The sequence below is a fragment of the Rhinopithecus bieti genome, unplaced genomic scaffold (genome assembly GCF_001698545.2).
Source record: "Rhinopithecus bieti isolate Rb0 unplaced genomic scaffold, ASM169854v2 scaffold_4709, whole genome shotgun sequence".
NCBI lineage: Eukaryota > Metazoa > Chordata > Mammalia > Primates > Cercopithecidae > Rhinopithecus > Rhinopithecus bieti.
The window spans coordinates 1,175,315-1,199,678 of record NW_016805139.1 but is presented as its reverse complement, the minus strand read 5'-3'; the positions used below and the strand labels follow the sequence as shown (position 1 = coordinate 1,199,678).

General features: G+C 44.6%; 1 protein-coding gene across 4 annotated transcripts in view; it reads right to left on the bottom strand.

Annotated features, from left to right (window-relative positions):
• Positions 1–21,789: 21,789 nt before the first annotated feature.
• Positions 21,790–24,364, bottom strand: part of SLC17A5 (solute carrier family 17 member 5) — a 60,806-nt gene continuing 58,231 nt past the window's right edge. For all 4 annotated transcript variants that reach the window (XM_017871329.1, XM_017871331.1, XM_017871332.1 and 1 more), the window contains one exon: positions 21,790–22,800. In XM_017871329.1, coding sequence (XP_017726818.1) covers positions 22,663–22,800 — 138 coding nt within the window. In that variant the 3' untranslated portion in view covers positions 21,790–22,662. The remainder of the gene's footprint in view (positions 22,801–24,364) is intronic.

Below are 24,364 nucleotides of genomic sequence, written 5' to 3'. Positions count from 1 at the left end.
TAATTTTTGTATTTTTAGTAGAGACAGGGTTTCACCATGTTGGCCAGGCTGGTCTCAAACTCCTGGCCTCAAGTGATCCGCCCACCTTGGCATCCCAAAGTGCTGGGATTATAGGCGTGAGCCACCATGACTTGCTAGATACAATAATGTCTTTATAAATCAAGAATACCGCTAGATAGGCTGTAGGATAATTTCAAAGAATTCATACTTATAAAATGGAATATTAGACCACTCTTTTAGTAGGACTGCCTTTGGAAAGCACGTGGTCAAATCCTCTGGGATCCAGCAATCTTGCTGGTGTCTCCTCAGTACATTACCTGCCCTTTATTCTGCCTCCCCAGCTGTTGCTGTTTTCCTCTCAGCTCACCTGAGTATGTGTATTGGCCTACAGTGTTCTCTGGAAAAACTTGTGGGAACAGAGCAGTTTGAGAACTGAAGAGCAGGATTTGGGCAAGGCATGATGAGGAAGCAGGCTTTCAACTGAGACAGTCATTCATCATTGTAAAAATTACTACTGCTGCACTGAGCTTGCTCCAGACTCCAGCGGCACATAACTCCAGGGACTCAGAAGGGCCAAGAACCCTAGCGTGGAAGCCCAGCTGTGTTTGGCACACATAATCAGCATCTCCCTGTTTAACTTAAACGGATACTTGGTTAAGTGATTCCTCTTTGAGTTTGTATGCATTTTATTTAACTGTTTGGTTACAAATTCCCTGGCATATAAGCAAATGATTTTGTTTTTTATTTATATATATATATTTATTTATTTTTGAGGTGGAGTCTTGCTGTGTTGCCCAGGCTGGAATGCAGGGGCACGATCTCGGCTCATTGCAACCTTTGTCTCCCAGGTTCAAAGCGATTCTCATGTCTCAGCCTCCCGAGTAGCTGGGATCATAGGCGTCCACCACCATGCCCGGCTAATTTTTGTATTTTTAGTAGAGACGGGTTTCACCATGTTGGCCAGGCCGGTCTGGAACTCCTAACCTCAAGTGATCCACCAGCCTTGGCCTCCCAAAGTGCTGGGTTTAAAGGCATGAGCCACCGTGCCCATATTTTCTTGTGTATGTGTGCACTTGCACCTGTATGTGTATGTGTGTTTTCTAGTTTAGTGTGCAGGGCCAATTATTCTGGGAGCCAGGCTGGTGTCGCATGTTCTCCTTCATCTTTAGATACAGGGGACCAAGAAGCTTAGTTCCATGTGGTATGTGTTTCCTTGGCTGGGACAGAAGGTGTCTGTGAGCCACTGGTATTAGGATTAGAAGGAAACAAGACGAGGCATTCAGACGTGACATATTAGGGATAGAAGGAAACAAGATGTGGTACCATTCAGAGGGCCTAGGGAGCTGGATCCTACACCTTGGCAAACTGTTTTGCAATTAGATGCTGTAAATGTTTTGGAGTGTCACCCTTGATGTATAAGCCTTATTTTTCACATTGTTTTTTTCCTTTTCCTTTTTTTTTCTTTGTGAAATGATCAGGAAGAAGACGTATAAGCCTTAAAGCTTAGTAAACCTTTGGGTTCTGTGCATTTGGCCATCATTCCAGTTCTCAGCATTATACAGGACAGGTACTTGAGGTCTGTTATTGAAAACCAGGAACCCGAGGCACAGAGCAAGTAAGTGGATAAAACAAATGCTGTAAGAACAAATAATTTTATTTAAAATTTATGTTTTCATTTATTTTAAGAAGAAGCATTAATGAGTAGGTAGTAGTTTCTGGGTATTAAAACCATCAGAGACCTTTCTTTTTCCTTATAAAAGAAGTCATAACAGTGAACATTTATAGCACTCAGCTTACTAAGGGTTTCACATCCTATAATCCCAGCACTTTAGCAGGCTAAGAGGGGAGGACTGCTTGAGGCCAGGAGTTCAAGACCAGCCTGGGTAACATACCAAGACCCTGTCTCTATTTAAAAAGATAATAAAAACAAAGGGTTTCACATGTATTTTAGAAATTAGACCTTCCAAAGTTGTGAGACTTGTAATAATGCTCATTTCAGAGACTAGAAAACTAAGCCTCATGAAGGCCATGTGATTTGTCCACCATTGCACCAGTGCTGAGTGGCAGATCTCTGGCCTGGAAGCCACATTCTTCTCACTACACCATGTTGCCATTTTTCACCAACTGGTGCACGATGCATATTCTCCAAGACAGAAGGGAAGGAGGCTCGATTAATTGTGGCTCAGCCTTTCCTCCTAGTTTTGGGGCGGTAAGACCTGTGCATTGTAAGTGAACCATAAGATCTGTTTGCCTCAGAGCAGGTTAGTTCACACCCTGCTGCTGCTTTTAAGCAGTGCAGGATGAACGGAGCTTGGTAGCAATTTTCTCTCACTTGTATGGTGGCATCTCTTCAGCTCACTTTCTTTGTGCTGCTCCTCTTCGGTTTATGGCCGTGCAGTTGTCAGTGCTCCTGTCAGTCTTTCCAACCTTCCTTCTAAATTCCTGGCACCAGCAGCTGGCCTAGAACACACTGATCTTCAGCACCCTGACAGAAAAGGCTGCTATCACAGTGGAAAGTATAGCTTCCTGAGCTGCCTCTTGGCAAAGGGCTCTAGCTTGTCCAGATTTGGGTCAGCCCCAGGGTTTATCAGTTCCAGGAGAGGTGTTGAAGGGCTGTGACAAATGCCTGCCCTGGCAGATGGAGGAAGCTCTGGCTAGCTTGAGAGCGCAGTGTAATAACAGCTGCCCTGAGAAGGGACTTCCAGTCATTCTTGTGCTCTGAGATGACATCGGCAGCTGTGCTCACCCACCTGTTAGGTGAAGCCTTCACAATCACTAGCATCTGTAGGGATCTTTACTTCCAATTCATTGGCAGTTACCACTACGGTGCCACAGAAAGAATCAAAGAGGGATCCAAAAGAATTAGCCAAAATTCGACTGGGTATGGTGGCTTATGCCTATAATCCCAGCACTTTGGGAGGCTGAGGTGGGTAGATCACCTGAGGTCAAGAGATCAAGACCAGCCTGGCCAACATGGTGAAAACCCATCTCTAGTAAGAATACAAAAATTAGCTGCATGTGGTGGTGTGAACCTGTAATCCCAGCTACTCGGGAGGCTGAGGCAGGAGAATTGCTTGAACCCAGGAGACAGAGGTTGCAGTGAGCCGAGATAGAGCCACTGCACTCCAGGCTGGGCCACAGAGCAAGACTCTGTCTCCAAAAAAAAAAATTAGTCAGACAGAATTCTTTCTTGAGAGCCATCCTTGTCAAGAAACCTGGGTGTAGGAGGCTGTAGACTTGGATTCCAGGGTTAGCTCTGGTATTGGGATATTGTTTGATGCTACAGAAAACTGACTCAGTCTGGCTTAAATAAAAGGGAAATTTATTATTTTTCATAACTAGAAGTAGGTTGAGCTCTAGGCCTGGTCTGATGAATGGCTCAGCAATGTCATTAAGGACCCAGGGTACTTTCTGTCTCCCTAATCCTCCTCAATGTTGGTGTCATCCCAACATCAGTGCTGCTGATTTTTCCTTATGGTTCTGAGATGATTCCTACTAAGGCTGCCAGTAGCAATCAGAGCTATAGGCTTCTCTTGTAACTACCAGCAGGCAGAAACCTCTCCTATTATGGACTATAAATCCTTTGTTTCAGTCTGATCAGCCCAACTTCAGCCTCCAGCCGACACCCCTGGATCAATAACTGTCACCATGGGAATGTTGTGCTAATGGGCTCAGAACTGCCCTGTCCAATATGGAAGCTACTAGTCATATGTGGCTATCGAGCATTTAAAATGTAGTCCAAATTAAGATATGTTGTAAGTGTAAAATACTCCAAACACTTCAGCTGGGCGTGGTGGTTCATGCCCATAATCCCAGCACTTTGGGAGGCGGAGGGGCGCTTGAGCCCAGGAGTTTGAGACTGGCCTGGCCAACATGGTGAAACCATGTCTCTACTAAAAACATAAAAATTATCCAGGTGTGGTGGTATACATCTGTAGTCCCAGCTACTCAGGATGCTGAGGCAGGATAATCACTTGAACCCAGGAGACTGAAGTTGCAGTGAGCCAGGGGAGGTCACGCCACTGCACTCCAGCCTGGGCGACAGAGCGAGACTTGGACTCAAATTAAAAAAAAAAAAAAATTCCAAAAACTTCATAACGTACACACATGTCAAACATCTATTTAATGTTTTCTTCTTTTAAAATTAGTTTTATTTTATTTTTTACTTAGAAACAAGGTCTTGCTATGTTGCCTAGGCTGGTCTCCAACTCCTGAATTCAAGTGATCCTCCTGCCTTGGCCTCCCAAGTGCTGGGATTGTAGAAGTGAGCCACTGTACTCAGCTTATTTATTGTTTTTTATATTGATTACATGTTGAAGGCTGGGTGTGCTGGCTCACGCCTGTAATCCCAGCACTTTGGGAGGCCAAGATGGGCAGATCACTTGAGGACAGGAGTTCAAAATCAGCCTGGTCAACATGGTGAAACCCTGTCTCTACTAAAAATACAAAAATTAGCTGGGCGTGGTGGTTCATGTCTGTAATCCCAGCTACTCAGGAGGCAGGAGCATTGTTTGAACCTGTGAGGCAGAGGCTGCAGTGAGCTGAGATCACACCACTGCACTCCAGCCTAGGTGACAGAGCAAGAACCTGTTTCAAAAAATGTATATAATAATAAATAAATAAAATTTAAAAATCAACAACAAAAACAACCATGTTGAAATAATATTTTGGATATACTGAGTTAAATAAAATTTACGATTAAAATTAATTTAACTTTTTTTTGTTTGTTTGTTTTTTTCCTTTTTGTGGAGAATGGGGTCTTGCTATATTGCCCAGGCAGGTCACGAACCCTTGAGCTCAAACTACTCTCTCACCTCTGCCTCCCTGAGTGTTGATATTACAGTGATGACCCATTGTGTTTGGCTATTTTTAATTTTTTTATTTTATTTCATTTTTTTTTTTTTTTTTTGAGATGGAGTCTCACTCTGTTGCCCAGGCTGGAGTGCAGTGGCATGATCTCGGCTCACTGCACCCTCCCCCTCCTGGGTTCAAGTGATTCTCCTGCCTCAGCCTCCCCAGTAGCTAGGATTACAAGTGTGCACCATCATGCCTGGCTAGTTTTTGTATTTTTAGTAGAGAGGGGGTTTCACCATGTTGGTCAGGCTGGTTTTGAACTTCTGACCTCAGGTAATCTGCCCACTTCGGCCTCCCAAAGTGCTGGGATTACAGGTGTGGGCCACCTCACCTGGCCTACTTTTTATTTTTTTGAGAGACAGAGTCTCGCTGTGTCGCCTAGGCTGGAGTGCAGTGGTGCCATCTTGGCTCACTGCAACCTCCACCTCCAGGGTTCAAGCGATTCTCATGCCTCAACCACCCAAGTAGCTGGGATTACAGGCGTGAGCTACCACACCCAGACTATTTTTAATTTTTTAATGTGGCTATTAGAAAATTTAAAATTACAGGTTAGGTGTGGTGGCTGATGCCTATAGTCCCAGCACTTTTGGAGGCCGAGGCAGATGCATCACTCTGAGGTCAGGAGTTTGAGACCAGCCTGGCCAACATGGCGAAACCCCATCTCTACTAAAAATACAAAAATTCTCTGGGCTTGGTGGCATGTGCCTGTAATCCCAGCTATTGGGGAGGCTGAGACAGGAGAATTGCTTGAACGTGAGAGGAGGAGGTTGCAGTATGAACCGAGATTGCACCACTGTACTTTAGCCTCGGTGACAGAGCGAGACTCTATCTCAAAATAAATAAATAAAATAGAATAAAATTACATTTGTAGGTTGATTTCTGTTTCTGTTTGATAGCACTGACTGAGACAAATCAGGATCTATTTCCAGAAATGGAGAGGGATAGATTCCTGAACAAAATCATGGCTTTTTTTTTTTTTTTAAGAAAGAGGAAGTATTTTCTTTTTGAAATAATCAATGCATTATATTTCTGTACAGATATTTAACAGAGAGGATGGATGGAGGGCAAACAATGAGAGGCTATACATTCACTGAGAACTATTTATGTGCAAATGTGCTGTGCTCAGTGTTGTGGGGAAAAGAAATTGCTGACCACGTAGGGGAGATAAGATATGTAGGCTTGTGAGTGGTGAAGATAAAGCCTGTAGAATTTCAGACTTCAGAGATATTCTGTCTTGTGTGACAATGAATGCTAGCTTGATCTGGGCCTTGAAGGTAGATGGGGTTTCAATAAAAGAAGTCAGGTGGAGAGAGATGGTTTGCGAGGTATTCTAGGTGGAGAGAAAAGCACAGAGAAAATGCTGAGGCAGGAAAGCATAAACTGAATATTTTAGTTTAGCCGGAGCTGAGTGCTAGAGAGAAAGAAGACTGGGTCACACTGTTAAAGGCCTTACAGCACGAAGGTGAATCTTAGTAGCAGCTTTATTATGGGATGCCCGAAGGGAACATTTATTAGAGACATAGGCAGCAGTAAACACATCTTAATGTACTTTAGCAGAGGAGCTTAATTAAGCTAGGTTGCACCTCTCCTATTGCTCTTAGGAAGCATTCACAGGTCAGATCAGCATAATTTAGTGCTTAGGAGCATGGTTCTGATCCCACCTGTGCAATTTTATTAGTTTTGAGATTTTGGGCAATTTATTTAACCTCTCTTTGTCTCAGTTTCCCTACCTGTAAAAATGGGAATGAAGGCCGGGCGAGGTGGCTCATGCCTGTAATCCCAGCACTTTGGAAGGCCGAGGCGGGCAGATCACTTGAGGTCAGGAATTCAAGGCCAGTCTGGCCAACATAGTGAAACCTCGTCTCTACTAAAAATACAAAAATTAGCCTACCGTGGTGATGTGTACCACTTGGGAGGCTGAGGCAGGAGAATTGCTTGAACCTGGGAGGCAGAGGTTGCAATGGGCCAAGATTGTGCCACTGCACTCCAGCCTGGGCAACAGAGCAAGACTCCGTCTCAAAAAAAAAAAAAAAAAAAAAAGGAATGATAATAGTAGTACCTACTTCATAGAGTTTGAGATTTAACTGAATTAATATATATGTAAGAGTAAGACTACACAGCGTCTGCACATACAGTACCTACTATAAGAGATTGTTTGAAATAATTTGGTTTTTGCTATTGCTAACTACACATAGGCAGCTAGGAAGTAACAGTCAGGAAAAAACTCTTTGTTCCCCCAAATCTGTATCTATGTAAGTAATACATAGATAAAAAAACTCTATGTGTATAAAGATAATGCACAGAGAGAATCCTGTGGGAAGAAATACCACTGTTAGGTCAGTCTGGCTAGTTCTACATCCCCTGCGGCACTTGCTAACCCTGCTTTGCTGATGTCAACAGAAATTGTTGTGTGCGTTTACAGATAAATCTCCAAGTATTTCACAAAAGTGGAGTAAAATACACTAACTAGGTCTAAGCATTTTTAACAAAACAGGGTATTTTTCAAAGTGTAGTGCTGAATTAGGCTTTTTTTTTTTCCTTTTTTTTTTTGAGATGGAGTCTGGCTCTGTTGTCCAGGCTGGAGTGCAATGGTGTGGTCTCGGCTCACTACAGCCTTCGCCTCCTGGGTTCAAGTGATTCTCCTACCTCAGCCTCCCCAGTAGCTGGGATTACAGGTGCCCGCCACCACACCTGGCTAATTTTTGAATTTCGAGTAGAGATGGGGTTTCACCATGTTGGTCAGGATGGTCTTGATCTCTTGACCTTGTGATCCACCCGCCTTGGCCTCCCAAAGTGTTGGGATTATAGGCGTGAACCACCGCACCTGGCCGGAAGGGAGATTTAGAGGGCAACTTGTCAATTTAGATGGTATCTTGGGCTGTGGGGCTGGCAGGAAGCTGTCCTGGACAGGGCACAGTGTGGCTGGGACAACAGGGAGGAGAGGCACTAGCCAGGGGGGATTTGCCAGAGGTGGTGCCTCCCTTCCCCAGCAGCGCATGTGCTCCAGATCTCGTGCCACTTGGCATGCAGAGCCTGGGTGCAACCCGCAGAAACCACGTGGGCTGTGCCCCAGCCTGGGGGTGGGTGTGGACCTGGTCTCTCTAGGGACACTGGAGGGACCTCTGGGAGATATTTAGGGCCACAGCCTGGACATCTTCTATACCACGCACTGGCAAACACACAACAAAAACCAGGGTATTCAATATATTCTATTGATTTTTAAATGTTGGCTGCAGCTGCTACATTCCTCGAGAGTAACTGAGTCCCACACAAGAAACCCTAAGCTCAACGGATTCTCTATTAGATGATTGCATTTTTTCAGAAACAATCTCCTAACCACCAGGCCTCTGGCCAATTTTTTTTCCAAGTTTCTGTTCCTGCCAGAAAGGGCAAATTCATATCCTGTGAGGTCCAAACTGGCCTCTTGCAAGTACAGCAAAGCCTTTTACCCCTGGCCTGGAATGAAAGGCTTGCCATGTGGGGCCCCTGGGCTTTTTTTTTCTGATAGTTTTCTGGTGAGTTAAATAAACGTGCTCAGAGTCCTACTCAACCCCACCCCCATCCCCAGCCCGGGTGACTTGATCTGTGGTCTCCTGGCAATTGTTATTTGCTGCCCAAGTGACCCTGGCCTCTGGGAATGAGGCCCCGGACCTTTGCTTTTAGGTCCCAGAGCTCCAGTGAGTTTTACAAAATTATCATAATTATATTTCAATCTTAAGAGTTAGTTCTGCATTTTAGGCTAAAAAGCAAGAAATGAGGGACAAGAAAGTCACTTGGCTAGTGTCCCTGCTGCCCCCAGCGGCCAGCAGCCTCTAGCGCGGCGGGTGTAGACCCGGGTTCTGAGGCCCCAGTGTGACTTTCCATTGTTCGCGAGGCCCTCACCGGCTGCGCCGCCGGGCTGAGTCATTCTAAATTCCTTTCTTTGTGTTTTCTCTCTGCAATTGCGCAGAAATGGTTGCTCTACTAGTCATCTTCTTTCCTTAAACCAAAAAGAAAAAAAAAAAAATCTAGCCTTTGATAGTTCTTACTCACGAATCAGCTAAAATATGAGTCAAACACAAGTTTCCTGAGAGCTATAAATATTTGCTGTACCCCACCCTACTGGGAAACACCGACAGTCCATGTTTCGCCACTGAGTGGCTCAAATCTGGAGGATTTCTTTGGTGTCTGGGGGAGAACAATCCCTGCTGTGAGTGGTTTTTAGGGCAGTGAAACTGTAATGTATTCCAGGCTTCTGAAGACAGAGAGGGTGTGTGTGTGTGTGTGTGTGTGTGTGTGTGTGTGTGTGTGTTTATGCTTTAACAATCGGTTTTTAAAAAGTATTTTTTAAAATACAAAGTCTTTGTGGTGAAAGTGATGGACACTGACACTGGGATAACACAGTGGAGAAAGTAGTGAACTGAATGGCATCCTCTAGGAGTGTCAGTGTTCTGTTTTTTGGTGTTTTTGTTGGCAAGTAAATATGGGTCATTTGGCATGGCCAGTGGGCTGACATGAATATCAACAAGGGCCACTTTGTAGGCCACAGAAGCCACCTTACCATCCAGTCTGAGGTGTTAAGTTTGAGGGTGGATTGGGGAGGGTCACTCCAGCCTGAAACCAAAGGGCCAGAGACCCTGGATTTGGGGTTCTAAAGTTGGGCAGAACAGTTTTGGGGCTGACCTTGAGTTTTGTGTTTGCTCTTTACAATGCATTCTTTTCTGATTGTTATTATTATTTTTAACTACCCAAAGCAATCTACAGTCAATGCAATTGCTATCAAAATACCAATGATATTCTTCACAGAAATAGAAAAAAAATCCCTAAAATTAATATGGAACCATAAAGACCCCAGCTAGCCAAAGCTATACTGAGAAAAATGAACAAAGCTGGAGGTATTACACTATCTGACTCAAAATATACTACAAAGTGATAGTAACTGAAACTGCTTGGTATTGGTATAAAAACAGACCCAGACCAATGGAACAGAATGCAGAACCCAGAAATAAATTCATGTATTTACAGCCAACAATTTTTTATAAAGGCACCATGGACATACACTGGGGAAAGGACATCTCCTTCAATAAATTATGCTGGGAAAACTGGATATCCATATGCAGAAGAATGAAACTGGACCCCTCACTGACTCTGGACATGCTGCCTATGAGTTAGCCCTATTCCTCACACGGCATCAGGAAAAAAAGAAAAAAAAGTAAAAAGAAAAGCAACTAGATCTCTAGTTCTTACCATATACTAAAATCAACTAGTCTGGGTGTGGTGGCTTATGCCTGTAATCTCAGCACTTTGAGAGGCTGAGGCAGGTAGATCACTTGAGCCCAGGAGTTTGAGACCAGCCTGCCCGACATGGCAAAACCCTATCTCTATTAAAAATACAAAAGTTAGTGAGGTGTGGTGGCACGTGCCTGTAGTCCCAGCTACTCAGGAGGCTGAGGTACGAGAATCACTTGAATCTGGTAGGTGGAGGTTGCAATGAGTCAAGATCACACCACTGCACTCCTGGGCAACAGAGTGAGACCCTGTCTCAAAAAAAAAAAAAAAAGAGAATAAGACACCTGTATGTGAATGTTTTAGCAGCATTATTCACAACTGCCAAAAAATAGAAACATCAACTAATGAATAAACAAATAAATAATACATCCATTCAATGGAATATTATATGACAATAAAAAAGGAATAAAGTACAGATACATGCTACAGGAGGATGAACCTAGAAAACATGCTAAGAGAAATAAGCCAGTCACAACAGATCACATATTTTATAAGAAATGTCCAGGCCGGGTGTGGTGGCTCATGCCTGTAATCCCAGCACTTTGGAAGGCCGAGGTGGGCGGATCTCACAGTCAGGAGATTGAGACCGTTGAGACCATCCTAGCTAACATGGTGAAACCCCGTCTCTACTAACAATACAAAAAAAAAAAAAAAAAATTAGCTGGGCGTGGTGGCGGGCGCCTGTAGTCCCAGCTACTTGGGAGGCTGAGGCAGGAGAATGGCCTGAACCCGGGGGGTGGAGCTTGCAGTGAGCTGAGATGGCGCCACTGCACTCCAGCCTGGGCAACAGAGCAAGACTCCATCTCAAAAAAAAAAGTAATGTCCAGAATAGTCATATCTATAGACTTAGTGGTTGACTGGGACTGGGAAGTGAAAGGGAATGAAGAGTGACTGTGAATGGATATGAGGTTTCTTTACAGGGTGATGACATGTTCTGTAATTACACATTTAATAGTTGCACAACCCAGAATACACTAAAAAATCACTAAATTGTACACTTTTTTAAAGAAGAGATGGGGTCTTGCTATGTTTCCTAGGCTCAAGTGATTCTCCCTCCTCAGCCTCCTGAGTGGCTGAGCCCTACAGGCACACTCCATCATGCCCAGATGAATTGTACACTTTTATTTATTTGTTTATGAGATGGAGACTCACTGTGTTGCCCAGGCTGGAGTGCAGTGGTACAATCTCAGCTCACTGCAACCTCCACCTCCCGGGTTCAAGTGATTCTCCCATCTCAGCTTCCCGAGTAGCTGGGATTACAGGCATGTGCCACCATGCCTGGCTAATCTTGTATTTTTAGTAGAGTCAGGGTTTCACCATGTTGGTCAGGCTGGTCTAAAACTCCTGATCTCAGGTGATCTGCCTGCTTCGGCCTCCCAAAGTGCTGGGATTACAGGCATGAGCCACTGCGCCTCAACATTTTTGAGATATCTATATGATCCTGAATTATATTATTCCATAATAAACATCCACCAGATTTAACTTATATTTCCCTCATCATGGACACCTAGGTTGCCTCCAACTGTGTCACAATAAACAGTGTGGAGTATATGCTTTCCCTTTTTTTGAGATGGAGTCTCTCTCTGCCACCAGGCTGGACTACAGTGGCATGATCTCAGCTCACTGCAACCTCTGCCTCCCGCGTTTAAGTGATTCTCCTGCCTCAGCCTCCCCAGTAGCTGGGACTACAGGCGTGTGCCACCACACCCAGCTAATTTTTGTATTTTTAGTAGAGACAGGGTTTCACCGTGTTGGCCAGGCTAGCCTCAATCTCTTGACCTCGTGATCCGCCCGCCTCAGCCTCCCAAAGTGCTGGGATTACAGGCGTGAGCCACCGCGCCCGGCCTGTGGATATGCTTTCTTAGGGACTTCAGCAAATCACTCTGGGACATATACCTGGATGTGGGGCATATATACAGGGCCAAAGGACACATTTTTATTTAATTCAAATACAAACATTTTGCTTTCTGGAATGGGTTTGCCAGTTTATATCCCACACCCACTCCCTTTGTGGACAAGAATTTTTGTCTTCCCATGTCCTTTGCCAACACTTAGCATCAGGTTTTATAATTTTTTTTTATTTTTTTAGATGGAGTTTTGCTCCTGTTGCCCAGGCTGGAGTGCAATGGTGTGATATTGGCTCACTGCAACCTACACCCCCTGGGTTCAAGTGATTCACCTACCTCAGCCTGCCTAGTAGCTGGGATTACAGGCGCCCGCCACCACACCTGGCTTATTTATTTATTTATTTATTTATTTATTTATTTATTTATTTTTAGTAGAGATGGGTTTTGCCATGTTGGCCAGGTTGAGTCTCGAGCCCCTGACCTCAGGTGATCGCCTGCCTCAGCCTCCCAAAGTGCTGGGATTACGGGTGTGAGCTACCATGCCCGGCCATATTTTCTAATTTTTGCCAATCTGATGAGTCTAAAGTAATATTTCACTATAGTTTTAGTGTGCATTTCTTTTCTTCTTTCCTTTCCTTTTCTTTTTTCCTTTTTTTTTTTTTGAGAAGGAGTTTTGTTTTTGTAGCCCAGGCTGGAGTGCAGTGGCACCACCTTGGCTCACTGCAACCTCCACCTCCTGGGTTCAAGCAATTCTCCTCTCTCAGCCTCCCTAGTAGCTGGGATTACAGGCGCCCACCACTACGCCCAGCTACTTTTTGTATTTTTAGTAGAGACAGGGTTTTACCATGTTGGCCAGACTGGGCTCGAAGTCCTGACCTCAGGTGATCCACCTGCCTTGGCCTCCCAAAGTGCTGGGATTACAGGTGTGAGCCACTGTGTCCGGCCTTCTTTTTTTTTCTTTATACATTTTTTTCATTCTTTTCTTTGTTTTATTTTATTGTTTTATAGAGGAGGGAGTCTCACTATGTTGCCCAGGCTGGTCTTGAACTCCTAGAGTGATCCTTCTGTGTCAGCCTCCCAAAGTGCTAGGATTGCAGATGTTACAGATGTGAGCCACCACGCCCAGCCTGAAATATCTTCTTAGTGTTAAAAAAAAGAGAAGTGCATTATAACAGATATTGTAGGCTGGGCATGGTGGCTCACGCCTGTAATCCCAGCATTTCGGGAGGCCAAGGTGGGTGGATCATGAGGTCAGGAGTTGAAGACCAACCTGGCCAAGATGGTGAAACCCCGTCTCTACTAAAAATACAAAAAAATCAGCTAGGTGTGGTGGCGGGCACCTGTAATCCCAGATACTGGGGAGGCTGAGGCGGAGAATTGTTTGAACCCAGGAGGTGGAGGTTGCAGTCAGCTGAGATGGCGCCACTGCACTCCAGCCTGGGTGACACAGCGAAACTCTGTCTCAAAAAAAAAAAAAAAAAAAAAAAAAAAAAAAAAAAAATTAGATATTATATGGGTGATTTATACAATATACAGACTTGAATTTCCTCTAACAGTATTCATTACGTCATACAAAACAGTTCTTCTTTTTTTTTTTTTCTGAGATGGAGTCTTGCTCTATTGCCCAGGCTGGAGTACAGTGGTGTGATCTCGGCTCACTGCAACCTCCGCCTCCCTAGTTCAAGTGATTCTCCTGCCCCAGCCTCCTGAGTAGCTAGGACTACAGGCTTACGCCACCATGCCCAGTGAATTTTTGTATTTTTAGTAGAGACGAGGTTTTACTGTGTTGGTCAGGCTGATCTCAAACTCCTGACCTTACACTTAAGGTCACGTTCGGCCTCCTTCTCCCACCTCGGCCTCCCAAAGTGCTGGGATTATAAGTGTGAGCCACCATGCCGAGCCCAAAACAGTTCTTAAGCATTAAAAAGACCAGACTCTTTATCCTTTCCAGATCACTTTCAATATCAACAAAACTTCTGGAGAAAGTTCAAGTTTCAGGCTGTAGAGTGAGGGCTGTAAAACGTGCTTAACACAAGGGGCTATTTGTGGTGCTCTAAAGCATGACCGGGACCACGATGCACACTTGATCGGAAAGGCGATAACACTGTTGGACATGTTAACATATTTCAGATGTTTCTGACAGTGAGAGTGCTTAAGAAAAAGATTTAATACAATATACATATATATTCCTACCCCTCTACCAAAGTCTAGACGATTAAGACTGAGAATGTGTGTGAGGGGAAACGGATAGTTTCAATAGTTTTTTAGCTCAGTTGTGCAACGGTGGCTTCTCACTCGCAAGCACAGGACTGGCAGTGATGTAACACTTGTAAGTTTCCGCCTCCCCCAACATCAAGATAAAGTGAAAGTAAACAGATACTTGGAAAATTACTAGTGTTCTTCCTCCTCCAGGCACATAAGAAAAGGGGGCAGAAAATTCCTTACATTTCCTTTCCTTTCAGTATTGCTTACGCTCACAGCTTTCCATTGCAGAGCTCCTAGAAAGAATTTTCTATATTATCCTTTGAGAGTACAAACTTTTATAGTTGGCTTTTCTGCTTATGGTTGCTCTGAAAGGCAGAGGCATCTGAAAAGGCTTTGTGATCCGTCTTAATTTGCATGTCTATGAGAAAGATAATTTATTTTTTAACTGAAATTAGACATTTACCCCATGTCTCCTCTTCTGAGGCAGTAACATGCTTTTACTGAGAGGAACCAGGCCATTTCCTATTGTGTTCTTCCTGCCTTCATATTTAAATGTTACATCAGTCTTTTTCTGTTTGGGGGATTTTCTCTCTCTCTTTTCTTTTTTGTGAGACTGCGTCTGGCTCTGTCACCCAGGCTGGAGGACAGTGGTATGATCTTGGCTCACTGCAGCCTTGACCACTTGGGCTCAAGCTATCCTCCCACCTCAACCTCCTGAGTAGCCGAGACCACAGGCGCGCACCACCGTGGCTGTTTTTTTTGTTTGTTTGTTTTGTTTTTGTGATAGCTTTGGTCCCAATATTTGGGGGAGTTTTATTTTGAACATCCAGAGAGGAGATAAGATAATCTACTCTGCAATGGAGTCTAAACTCAGATGCCTCTATTTCTGATTTCCTGAAAATGAAACAAAGGCTGAAGTAAGAAAGACCTTACCATGGCTAATACAAACTGCTGTCTTCAGCGTTTGTCTCATGTTCTTACATAAACTGGATTCTCAAGGTCAGTTGGCACGCTTCTTTCCCATTGGATTTGCTTGCTGGGTGGATAATAATGCTTTTACATGAGAGGTTTTGAAGGCTGGAGCTTATAAAGAAAAACGTTTGATAAATAAAAATGTGAGCTCCAGGAGAAAAGGGACTTGGCTTATTATTATTTTTTTCCACTTCTGTGTCCTCGTGCAAAACGCAATGCCTAGTACAAAGTGGATGCTCAATAAATACTTGTAGAATAACTGGGAGAAGTATTTTGCATATACAAAACTAAGCTACTCTCAAATACTTTCAGAACTATTTGCTAATAATTACCACTTATAATTTATTTTGATGTTAGCGTATTTGTTCATTAAAAGCTTGAACTACTGTTGACCTGGAGCCTTATTGAAAAAAAAAATTAAAAAGCAGTTGACACATTTATTTAATTTTGGGGGCAGCAGAAAACAACATATGAAAAAAAACAATGTATGAGATCAAAAATTTCTATTTATTGGCCAGGTGCAGTGGCTCACACCTGTAATCCCAGCACTTTGGGAGGCCTATCTGGGTGGATCACCTGAGGTCAGAAGTTCGAGACCAGCCTGGCCAACATGGTAAACCTCGTCTCTACTAAAAATACAGAAATTAGCCGGGCATGGTGGCAGGCATCTGTAATCCCAGTTATTCGGGAGGCTGAGGCAGGAGAATCCCTTGAACCCAGGAGGTGGAGGTTGCAGTGAGCCAAGATTGTGCCACTGCACTCTAGTCTGGGCAACAAAAGCGAAACTCCATCTCAAAAAAAAAAAAAAAATGTATTTATGTATTATTATTTTTTGAGACAGTGTCTTGCTCTGTTGCCCAGGCTGGAGTGGCATGGTGGGAACATGGCTCACTGTGGCCTCGACCTCCTGGGCTCAAGTGATCATCCCACCTCAGCCTCCTGAGTAGCTGGGACCACAGGCCTGTGCCAGCACACCTGGCTAAGTTTTTAGAATATTTTTTGTAGAGATGACGCCTTGCCTTGTTGTACAATCTGGTATTGAATTCCTGGGCTCAAGCAATCCCCCTGCCCTTGGCCTCATAAAGTGTTGGGATTATAGGTGTCAGCCTTTGTGCCTGGTCAAAAATATCAATTTATAGTCTATTTAACTAAAGGATTGTTATTTAATAAGCATCCTAAGTGAACTAAGCACATGTTGTTATAAGTGAGACCATGCTGAGATGAATGGAATGGACCCTGCCTTCAAGATGCTTGTGATGAATCTATTACTGGGACAGACACAGACGTGTGTTCATAAGTATTATAAAGAAAGAGGGCTGGGCGCAGTGGCTCATGGGAGGCTGAGGCCGGTGGATTGCCTGAGCTCAGGGGTTCAAGGCCAGCTTGGGCAACAAGGTGCAACCCAGTCTCTACTAAAAATACAAAAATTAGCTGGATGTGGCAGTGTGGACCTGTAGTCTATTTGGAAGACTGAGGCAGGAGAATTGCTTGAACCTGGGAGGCAGAGGTTGCAGTGAGTGGAGATTGTGCCACTGCACTCCAGCCTGAGCAACAGAGCAAGACTCTGTCTTAAAAAAAAAAAAAAATGAGGAAGGGGATCAAAGGGTCAGAAGGAGCTCCAGGGAGGGAAAGGGCTGTGTCAGATGCATCTTTGTATCCTTGTTGCCTAGCAAAGAGTAGATACTTAGTATTCGCTGAATGAATGAAGAAATTCTCTCTTCCGCATAACTGAGCCTAAACCCTGGAGTTTAAAATAAAGGAAAACCTCAAAATAAATAAATAATGTGGCACTTTAGCAGGTGAAAGGGAGACACCACATCTAGATCAGGGAGGGTGGAAGAAATTAGGGGTCATGAAGGAGGTGGCAAGGTTGAAGAGAGAAGTTCCAGGCCCAAGGAAGGAAATTAATAAAGGTATGAAGAGGAAAGGGAAGATGGAGAGTAGGCATGGGGAGTGAAGCAGCCAGATCACTGCAACAAGGCATTGTTCTCACCATAAATAAGATAAGGGTAGGGTAGGCTGAACTTAGGGGTGAGGAGGGCACAGCTGCTGGGTGGGAGAGTTTACTGGGCAGGCCCAGGGAAGCCATGTGTCTCACCATGGGGCTCACTATGAGGGAGCACCTAGATCAGCGAGATTAGTTGTATTGGGATGATGAACTCAACACTGGTGGGAAGCTGGGATGGAAGAGGGCAAGACTAAAGGCAGTGATACCACTTAACTTTTCTATTCTAGGTGGAAACAAAAGCCACTAGGCTCTTACTTAGGAGATGACAGAGGGTTTTGTTTTGTTTTGTTTTGTTTTTGAGAAAGACTCTCACTCTGTCACTCAGGCTGGAGTTCAGTGAGATCTCAGCTCACTGCAGCCTCAACCTCCTGGGCTCAAGTGATTCTCCCAACTCAGCCTCCTGAATAGCTGGGGCTACAGGTATGCACCACATTCCCGGCTAATTTTTTGTATTTTTTGTAGAGACCAGGTTTCACCATGTTGCCCAAGCTGGTCTCAAACTCCTGGGCTCAAGCCATCTACTCACCTTGACCTTCCAAAGTACTGGGATTACAGATGTGAGGCACTGTGCCTGGCCTGGTAGAAGGATTAAGAAAAAAAAAAAAATTCCAGGCCAGACATAGTGGCTCACACCTGTAATCTCAGCACTTTGAAAGGCTGAGGCAGGAGTATCACTTGAACCCAGGAGACTAGACTGGACAACATAGTGAGAGCCCATCTCTACAAAATACAAAAATTATCTGGGCATGGTGGTGCAGACCTGTAGTACCAGCTAGTCTGGAGGCTGAAGTGGGAGGATCCCTTGAGCCTGCGAGGTAGAGGCTGCAGCGAGCTGTGATCACGCCATGCCCTCTAGCCTGGGTGACAGAGTGATACTCTGTTTCAAAACAAACAAAAAATTCCAGAGACGTGAAAAAACTGAAATGGAAGAGGCAGGTGGGGTTTTTGTTGCTGTTGTTGTTGTTTTTGTTTTTTTGACGGGGTCTCCTTCTGTCGCCCAGGCTGGAGTGCAGTGGTGTGATCCCGGCTCACTGCAACCTCCATCTCCCGGGTGGAAGAGATTCTCCTGCCTCAGCCTCCTGAGTAGCTGGGAACTGCAGGTCTGCACCACCATGTCCAGCTAATTTTTTGTATTTTTTTTTTTTTTTGAGACGGAGTCTTGCTCTGCCGCCCAGGCTGGAGTGCAGTGGCCGGCTCTCAGCTCACTGCAAGCTCCGCCTCCCGGGTTCACGCCATTCTCCTGTCTCAGCCTCCCCAGTAGCTGGGACTACAGGCGCCCGCCTCGTTGCCCGGCTAGTTTTTTGTATTTTTTAGTAGAGACGGGGTTTCACCGTATTAGCCAGGATGGTCTTGATCTCCTGACCTCATGATCCGCCCGTCTCGGCCTCCCAAAGTGCTGGGATTACAGGCTTGAGCCACCGCGCCCGGCCAATTTTTTGTATTTTGTAGGACTAAAGGCGTGCGCCACCATGCCTGGCTAATTTTTTTGTATTTTTAGTAGGGAAGGGGTTTCACCATGTTAGCCAGGCTGGTCTCGAACTTCTGACCTCTGGTGGTCTGTCTGCCTCAGCCTTCCAAGGTACTGGGATTACAGGTGTGAGCCACTGCGGTGGAACAAATGTGTTTTTTTCTTCTTTCTTTCTTTCTTTCTTTTTTTTTTTTTTGAGACAGAGTCTCTGTCGCCCAGGCTGGAGTGCAGTGGCACGATCTCGGCTCACAGCAAGCTTCGCCTCCCAGGTTCACGCCATTCTCCTGCCTCAGCCTCCCGAGTAGGTGAGACTACAGGCACCTGTCACGATGCCTGGCTAATTTTTTTGTATTTTTAGTAGAGGCGGGGTTTCACCGTGTTAGTCAGGATGGTCTTGATTTCCTGACCTTGTGATCCACCCACCTCGGTCTCCCAAAGTGCTGGGATTACAGGCGTGAACCACCACACCCAGCCCAAATGTGTTTTTTTCTAATGTCTCATTCAACAACAATAAACACAGAAGACTTCTGTGATTAAAAGGGTGTGGGTTTTTCCTCACACACCAATTAAGCAATCAGTTCTGCAACAGACACCAGCTGGGTGTCTCCCAATGCAGTGCTGACACTGTCTACCTGGAGGTAGCATCAGATCCCGCAGGTTGAAGGCCCAGTCCCCAAGATTGCCCACCACTGCAGACCCCAGTCCCAAGTCTAGGTTTCTGGAACTTGTGACCTGCTGGCTTCAAGTTGAGGTTTTCACAACCACCTCTTTTGGTTCAATCAATTTGCTAGAGTGGTTCGAAGAACTCAGGGAAACATTTATGTTTATCATTTATTATAAAGGATATTACAAAGGACACAGATGAAGAGACGCATAGGACAATGTCTGGGGAAAGGGATGAGGAACTTCCAGGCCCTCTCTGGGCGTGTCACCCTCCAGGAACCTCCATGTGTTCAGCTATCAGGAGGCTTAATAAGTTAGGCCTTTTATGGAGACTTCATTGGACAGTCATGATTAACAACCATGAAGAAATGTGATTGGACAGAAAGGGTGTGATCTAACACTAACAGACTCAGAGGGAAACCCAGCAAGGCCTCTCCAGATTCTTCTTGGCCTCTCTGTGCGGCATTCCTTCCTCCAGGATATGGAGAGGATCTCTTCTCAAACGTGGGCATGGGGTCTTATGACCTATAGTCCAACAGGGTAGGCCACAGAATTTTTCTTTTTTTCTTTTGAGACGGAGTCTTGCTCTGTCACCCAGGCTGCAGTGCAGTGGTGCAATCTCGGCTCACTGTAACCTCCGCCTCCCAGGTTCAAGTGATTCTCCTGCCTCAGCCTCCCAAGTAGCTGGGACCACAGGCGCCCACCACCACGCCTGGCTCATTTTTGTATTTTTAGTAGCGATGGGGTTTCACCATATTGGCCAGGCTGGTCTCGAACTCCTGACCTTGTGATCTGCCCGCCTCGGCCTCTGAAAGTGCTGGGATTATAGGCGTGAGGCACTGTGCCCGGCCACAGAATTTCTTTATGACCAGTTCCAAGACATAATGGTGGGGGAAGATTCCTCCCTTGGGAGAAAAAGCAGCAGGTGAAGGGAGGGCAGGAGAGGATCAGAGAGATTCTGTTTCCTGAGGTTGCTTCTGAGGCCTAAAGGCGCCCAACATAACAAGAGCTATGGGAGTCATGAGTCAGGAACCATGGAACCATGGATGAAAATCTATATCTATCTATAAATCACACATTGTTTTCCAGTTTCTTGAATATTAGAGATATTCTATACACTTGTGATTTACTGTCCCCAGGAGACTTCTGTATTTTTATTTAAGGACTAGAGAAGACGTGTGTATATCTGAGACAAAAGGAAAAGAACAAGGGGAGAGACTGAAGAAGTAAATGAAAGAGGAGCTACTAACTGGGCGTGATAGCACATGCCTGTATAATGCCAGCTACTTAGGAGGCTATGACAGGAGGATCGCTTGAGCTCAGCTTGGGCAACAAAGCAAGACCCTGTCTCAATTATTTATAAAAAGAAGAATTACTGAAGCAAGTCCTTAGAGGAGGTGGGAGAGAGAGAATCAGTGTAGTGTGGGCATATGCTTTAGCAAGAAGGTTTGACCCTATTCAGAGCTAGGAAGGGTAGGTTGATGGCAACAGAGATTTCTGATGCTGTATCCCTTCGTAGGCCCAAGTGCCTCAGGTTTGTGGTAGCAGAAATGTGTGTAGAGAAGATGATAGCTCAAGCAGGATGCAGAAAAGATGTCAAAGAGTCACTGTGGACACTAGGAAATGTCATAAAACTGTCAGATCCAAAAATCAATTCACAAAGGTTTATTTTGATGATTTATAAAGGAAACATTGCTATAGCAATTTAAAGCTATTTACAAATTTAAACATAAATTTACATAAATGTATTCACATCACATTAATCAGTTTTAAAATATTACAGGTAGCGTTGAACACAAAACATAAGCTAAGTTTTAAGCCACATGGGTGCTCTGAAAGCATGCTCAACAACCACAACCACTGGAGGATGGTCCACTGGAAAAATATGATTTCAGGAACCAGAAGTAAAGATGATTACCCTAGTATCAGGTGATGTGGCCTTCAAACGTCACTTTAACTTTAAACTGCAACCACAAACTTCGATGAAGACAGACTGAACAAACAGTGAGAATTAATTTTAAAAAAAATTCTCCTGCAGCTTAAAAAACACAGAACAAGCTGGGCACAGTGGCTCATGCCTGTAGTCTCAACACTTTGTGAGGCCGAGGCAGGAGGATCGCTTGAAGCCAGGAGTTCAAAACCAGCCTGGGCAACAAAACGAGACCCCATCTCTACAAAATACAAACAAACAAAACACAGCACTTAGAAATGTATACTGTGGTCCATGTGAGAGTAGATTTAAACTAGAATGATCTTATTTGTGATGGACTGGGCATCGCACTTTTCTTTTTTTTTTTTTTGAGATGGAGTCTCACTCCATTGCCCAGGCTGGAGTGCAGTGGTGCGATCTTGGCTCACTGCAACCTCCACCTTCTGGGTTCAAGTGATTCTCCTACCTCAGCCTCCTGAGTATCTGGGATAACAGGCGCCCGCAACCACACCCAGCTAAATGTTTGTATTTTTAGTAGAGATGGGGTTTCACCATGCTGGCCAGGCTGGTCTTGAACTCCTGATCTCGTGATTCGACCACCTCGGCCTCCCAAAGTATTGGGATTACAGATGTGAGCCACCGTGCCCGGCCACTTCGCACTTTTCTTTTGCAGGTTGCATGCCAGGCGATATTCCTCTGTGCTGGGAAGGGAAAGTCTGAGGATGTATCAAGACCACAGCAGTGGATCCTGCCTACTCAGGGAAAGTCTGAGGATGTATCAAGACCACAGCAGTGGATCCTGCCTACTCAGAGCTTTATCTACACATTAATAGCCCCTCAGAGGAAAGGCACCAGCCGAAGAATTGACACTGGCTTTGGGCTTGGATGCTGCCTCTGATAAATGCTGGGCACTCTGACCCTGAAGCCAGGGAGGGAGTGCCTGGCAGCTGCCTGGGTACACTCCCCTCAGTCTAGTTGCCAGGCCAAATTATACAGTGGATGGCAGCTCCACGGAGATGCTAAAGTTTGAGATCTAAGTGTCACAGAGACCTGACAATTTTTATTAGGAAAGTGAACAACAGGTGTTTATCAATACCTGAGAATTATCATCTAGTTTAATTAAGCAAAGGTATTCAGAGCTCTGTTTCAGCTCATTCCCTTAAGTATGGCCCTAAAAAATCAACGGAACTCTCCTACTTCATGTTGCCCGACTTGCAGGCAGGTATGTGAACCTAAAGTAGAAGTCCTAACATATATATTATTCACAATTAAATACGGTTCATTTTATTAATCTGGCAACTAGTGATACTTCATGATTACAGGCCTTAAAAATCTAATACAAGTACAATTAAAAAGACATAGAATGCTTACACAATACCGAAGGCACTTTGAGGTTACATGATAAATACAAATACATTAATAGAGGCAGGATTATTTATTGGTTCCTTCAGTGTCTGTGTCCATGGTGATCATCAAGAGCCCAGTTTTGTACTTCACCTTTGGCGAATAGTGTAAAGAAAATGGCACCAAAAACGTTAATAGCAGCAGCAATATAGAACACGGTTTGCCATTCTCCAACAGTGTTCTATAAAGAAAGAAAAAAATGCGAGTGAAATAAAATTTTGTTTGTAGTTCACTTCATTAAAAAGATGATGTCACAAGACTGTTAAAACAGCCACCTTATTCATACAAGCCCCATCCCTGAAACAACCCAAATGTCCACCAGCAGTAGGACAGTGGTGTAAGTTGTTCAATGGAATACAATATAGCAATGAGAATGGGCTACAACATCATAAATACAGCTCACAAACAAAATGTGAAGCAAAAGAAGCCAGACAAAAAGGGTACATACTAAATGATTCCATTTATATAAAGCTCAGAGTCAGACCATACTAATCTATGGGGTTAAAAGTTGGGAGAGTGGTTCCTCTTGCTGAGGGTGAAGGAAAAATAGCAGGAAGTAGTACCTGGGATCTTACTGAGGGAGGTAATACTCTGTTTCTTGATTGGGTGCTGGTTACACAGCTGTGTTAACTTTGTGGAAATTCATCTAGCTGTACACTTTAGATTTGTGCATTTATTTATTTTGTTTTATTTTGAGACAGAGTCTCACTCTGTCACCCAGCCTGGAATGCAGTGGCGCAATCTCGGCTCACTGCAGCCTCCACTTCCTGGGCTGAGGCAGTCTTCCCAACTCAGCTTTCCAAGGAGCTGGGATTAAAGGTGCATGCTACCGTGCCTGGCTAATTTTCTTTGCTTTTTTTTTTTTTTTTTTTAGTAGAGATGGGGTTTTGCCATGTTTCCCAGGCTAGTCTTGAACTCCTGGGCTCAAGTGATCTGCTCGCCTCAGCCTCCCACAGTGATGGTATTACAGGTGTAAGCCACCACGCCTGGCCTGGATTTGTGCATTTAAAAAAAGTTATACTTCGATAAAAAGTTTACTGAAGATAGATAGATATACTTCAATAAAAAGTGTACTGGTATGTCCCTGAATCATGCCTGACTAACACTAAGAAAGTTTTAGGCCTGTGCACGGTCTCCCAGGGTCTTAGGTGAAAGGTGTCAGGTGGATCAAGTAAATATGGTTAAGATGAACTCAAGTTCAGCTCTGAGGATCTGTGACATCAGAGAGAGACCTGGCAAGTATAAAAGATCTTAAATGGCACACAAAGGAGCATATAACATGGGATCTGTCAGTAAGACAACTGTTCAGTGTATAATCCAATCCTGTGGCATAAAAATATCAGACAGTTATCCAAATTTCTGGGTCATGTGACTACCTTTAACAACCATTTTTTGGATTTTTTCAATTTCAGTCTAACCAGAGTGGTGACTATATTTGTAGCATTAAAAAAAAAACACACACACACACACGGCCGGGCACGGTGGCTCACGCCTGTAATCCCAGCACTTTGGGAGGCCGAGGCGGGTGAATCACGAGGTCAGGAGATCAAGACCATCCTGGCTAACATGGTGAAACCCTGTCTCTCTCTATACTAAAATATAAAAAATGAGCTGGGTGTGGTGGCGGGCGCCTGTAGTCCCAGCTACTTGAGAGGCTGAGGCAGGAGAATGGCATGAACCCGGGAGGCGGAGCTTGCAGTGAGCCGAGATCGTACCACTGCACTCCAGCCTGGGCAACAGAGCGA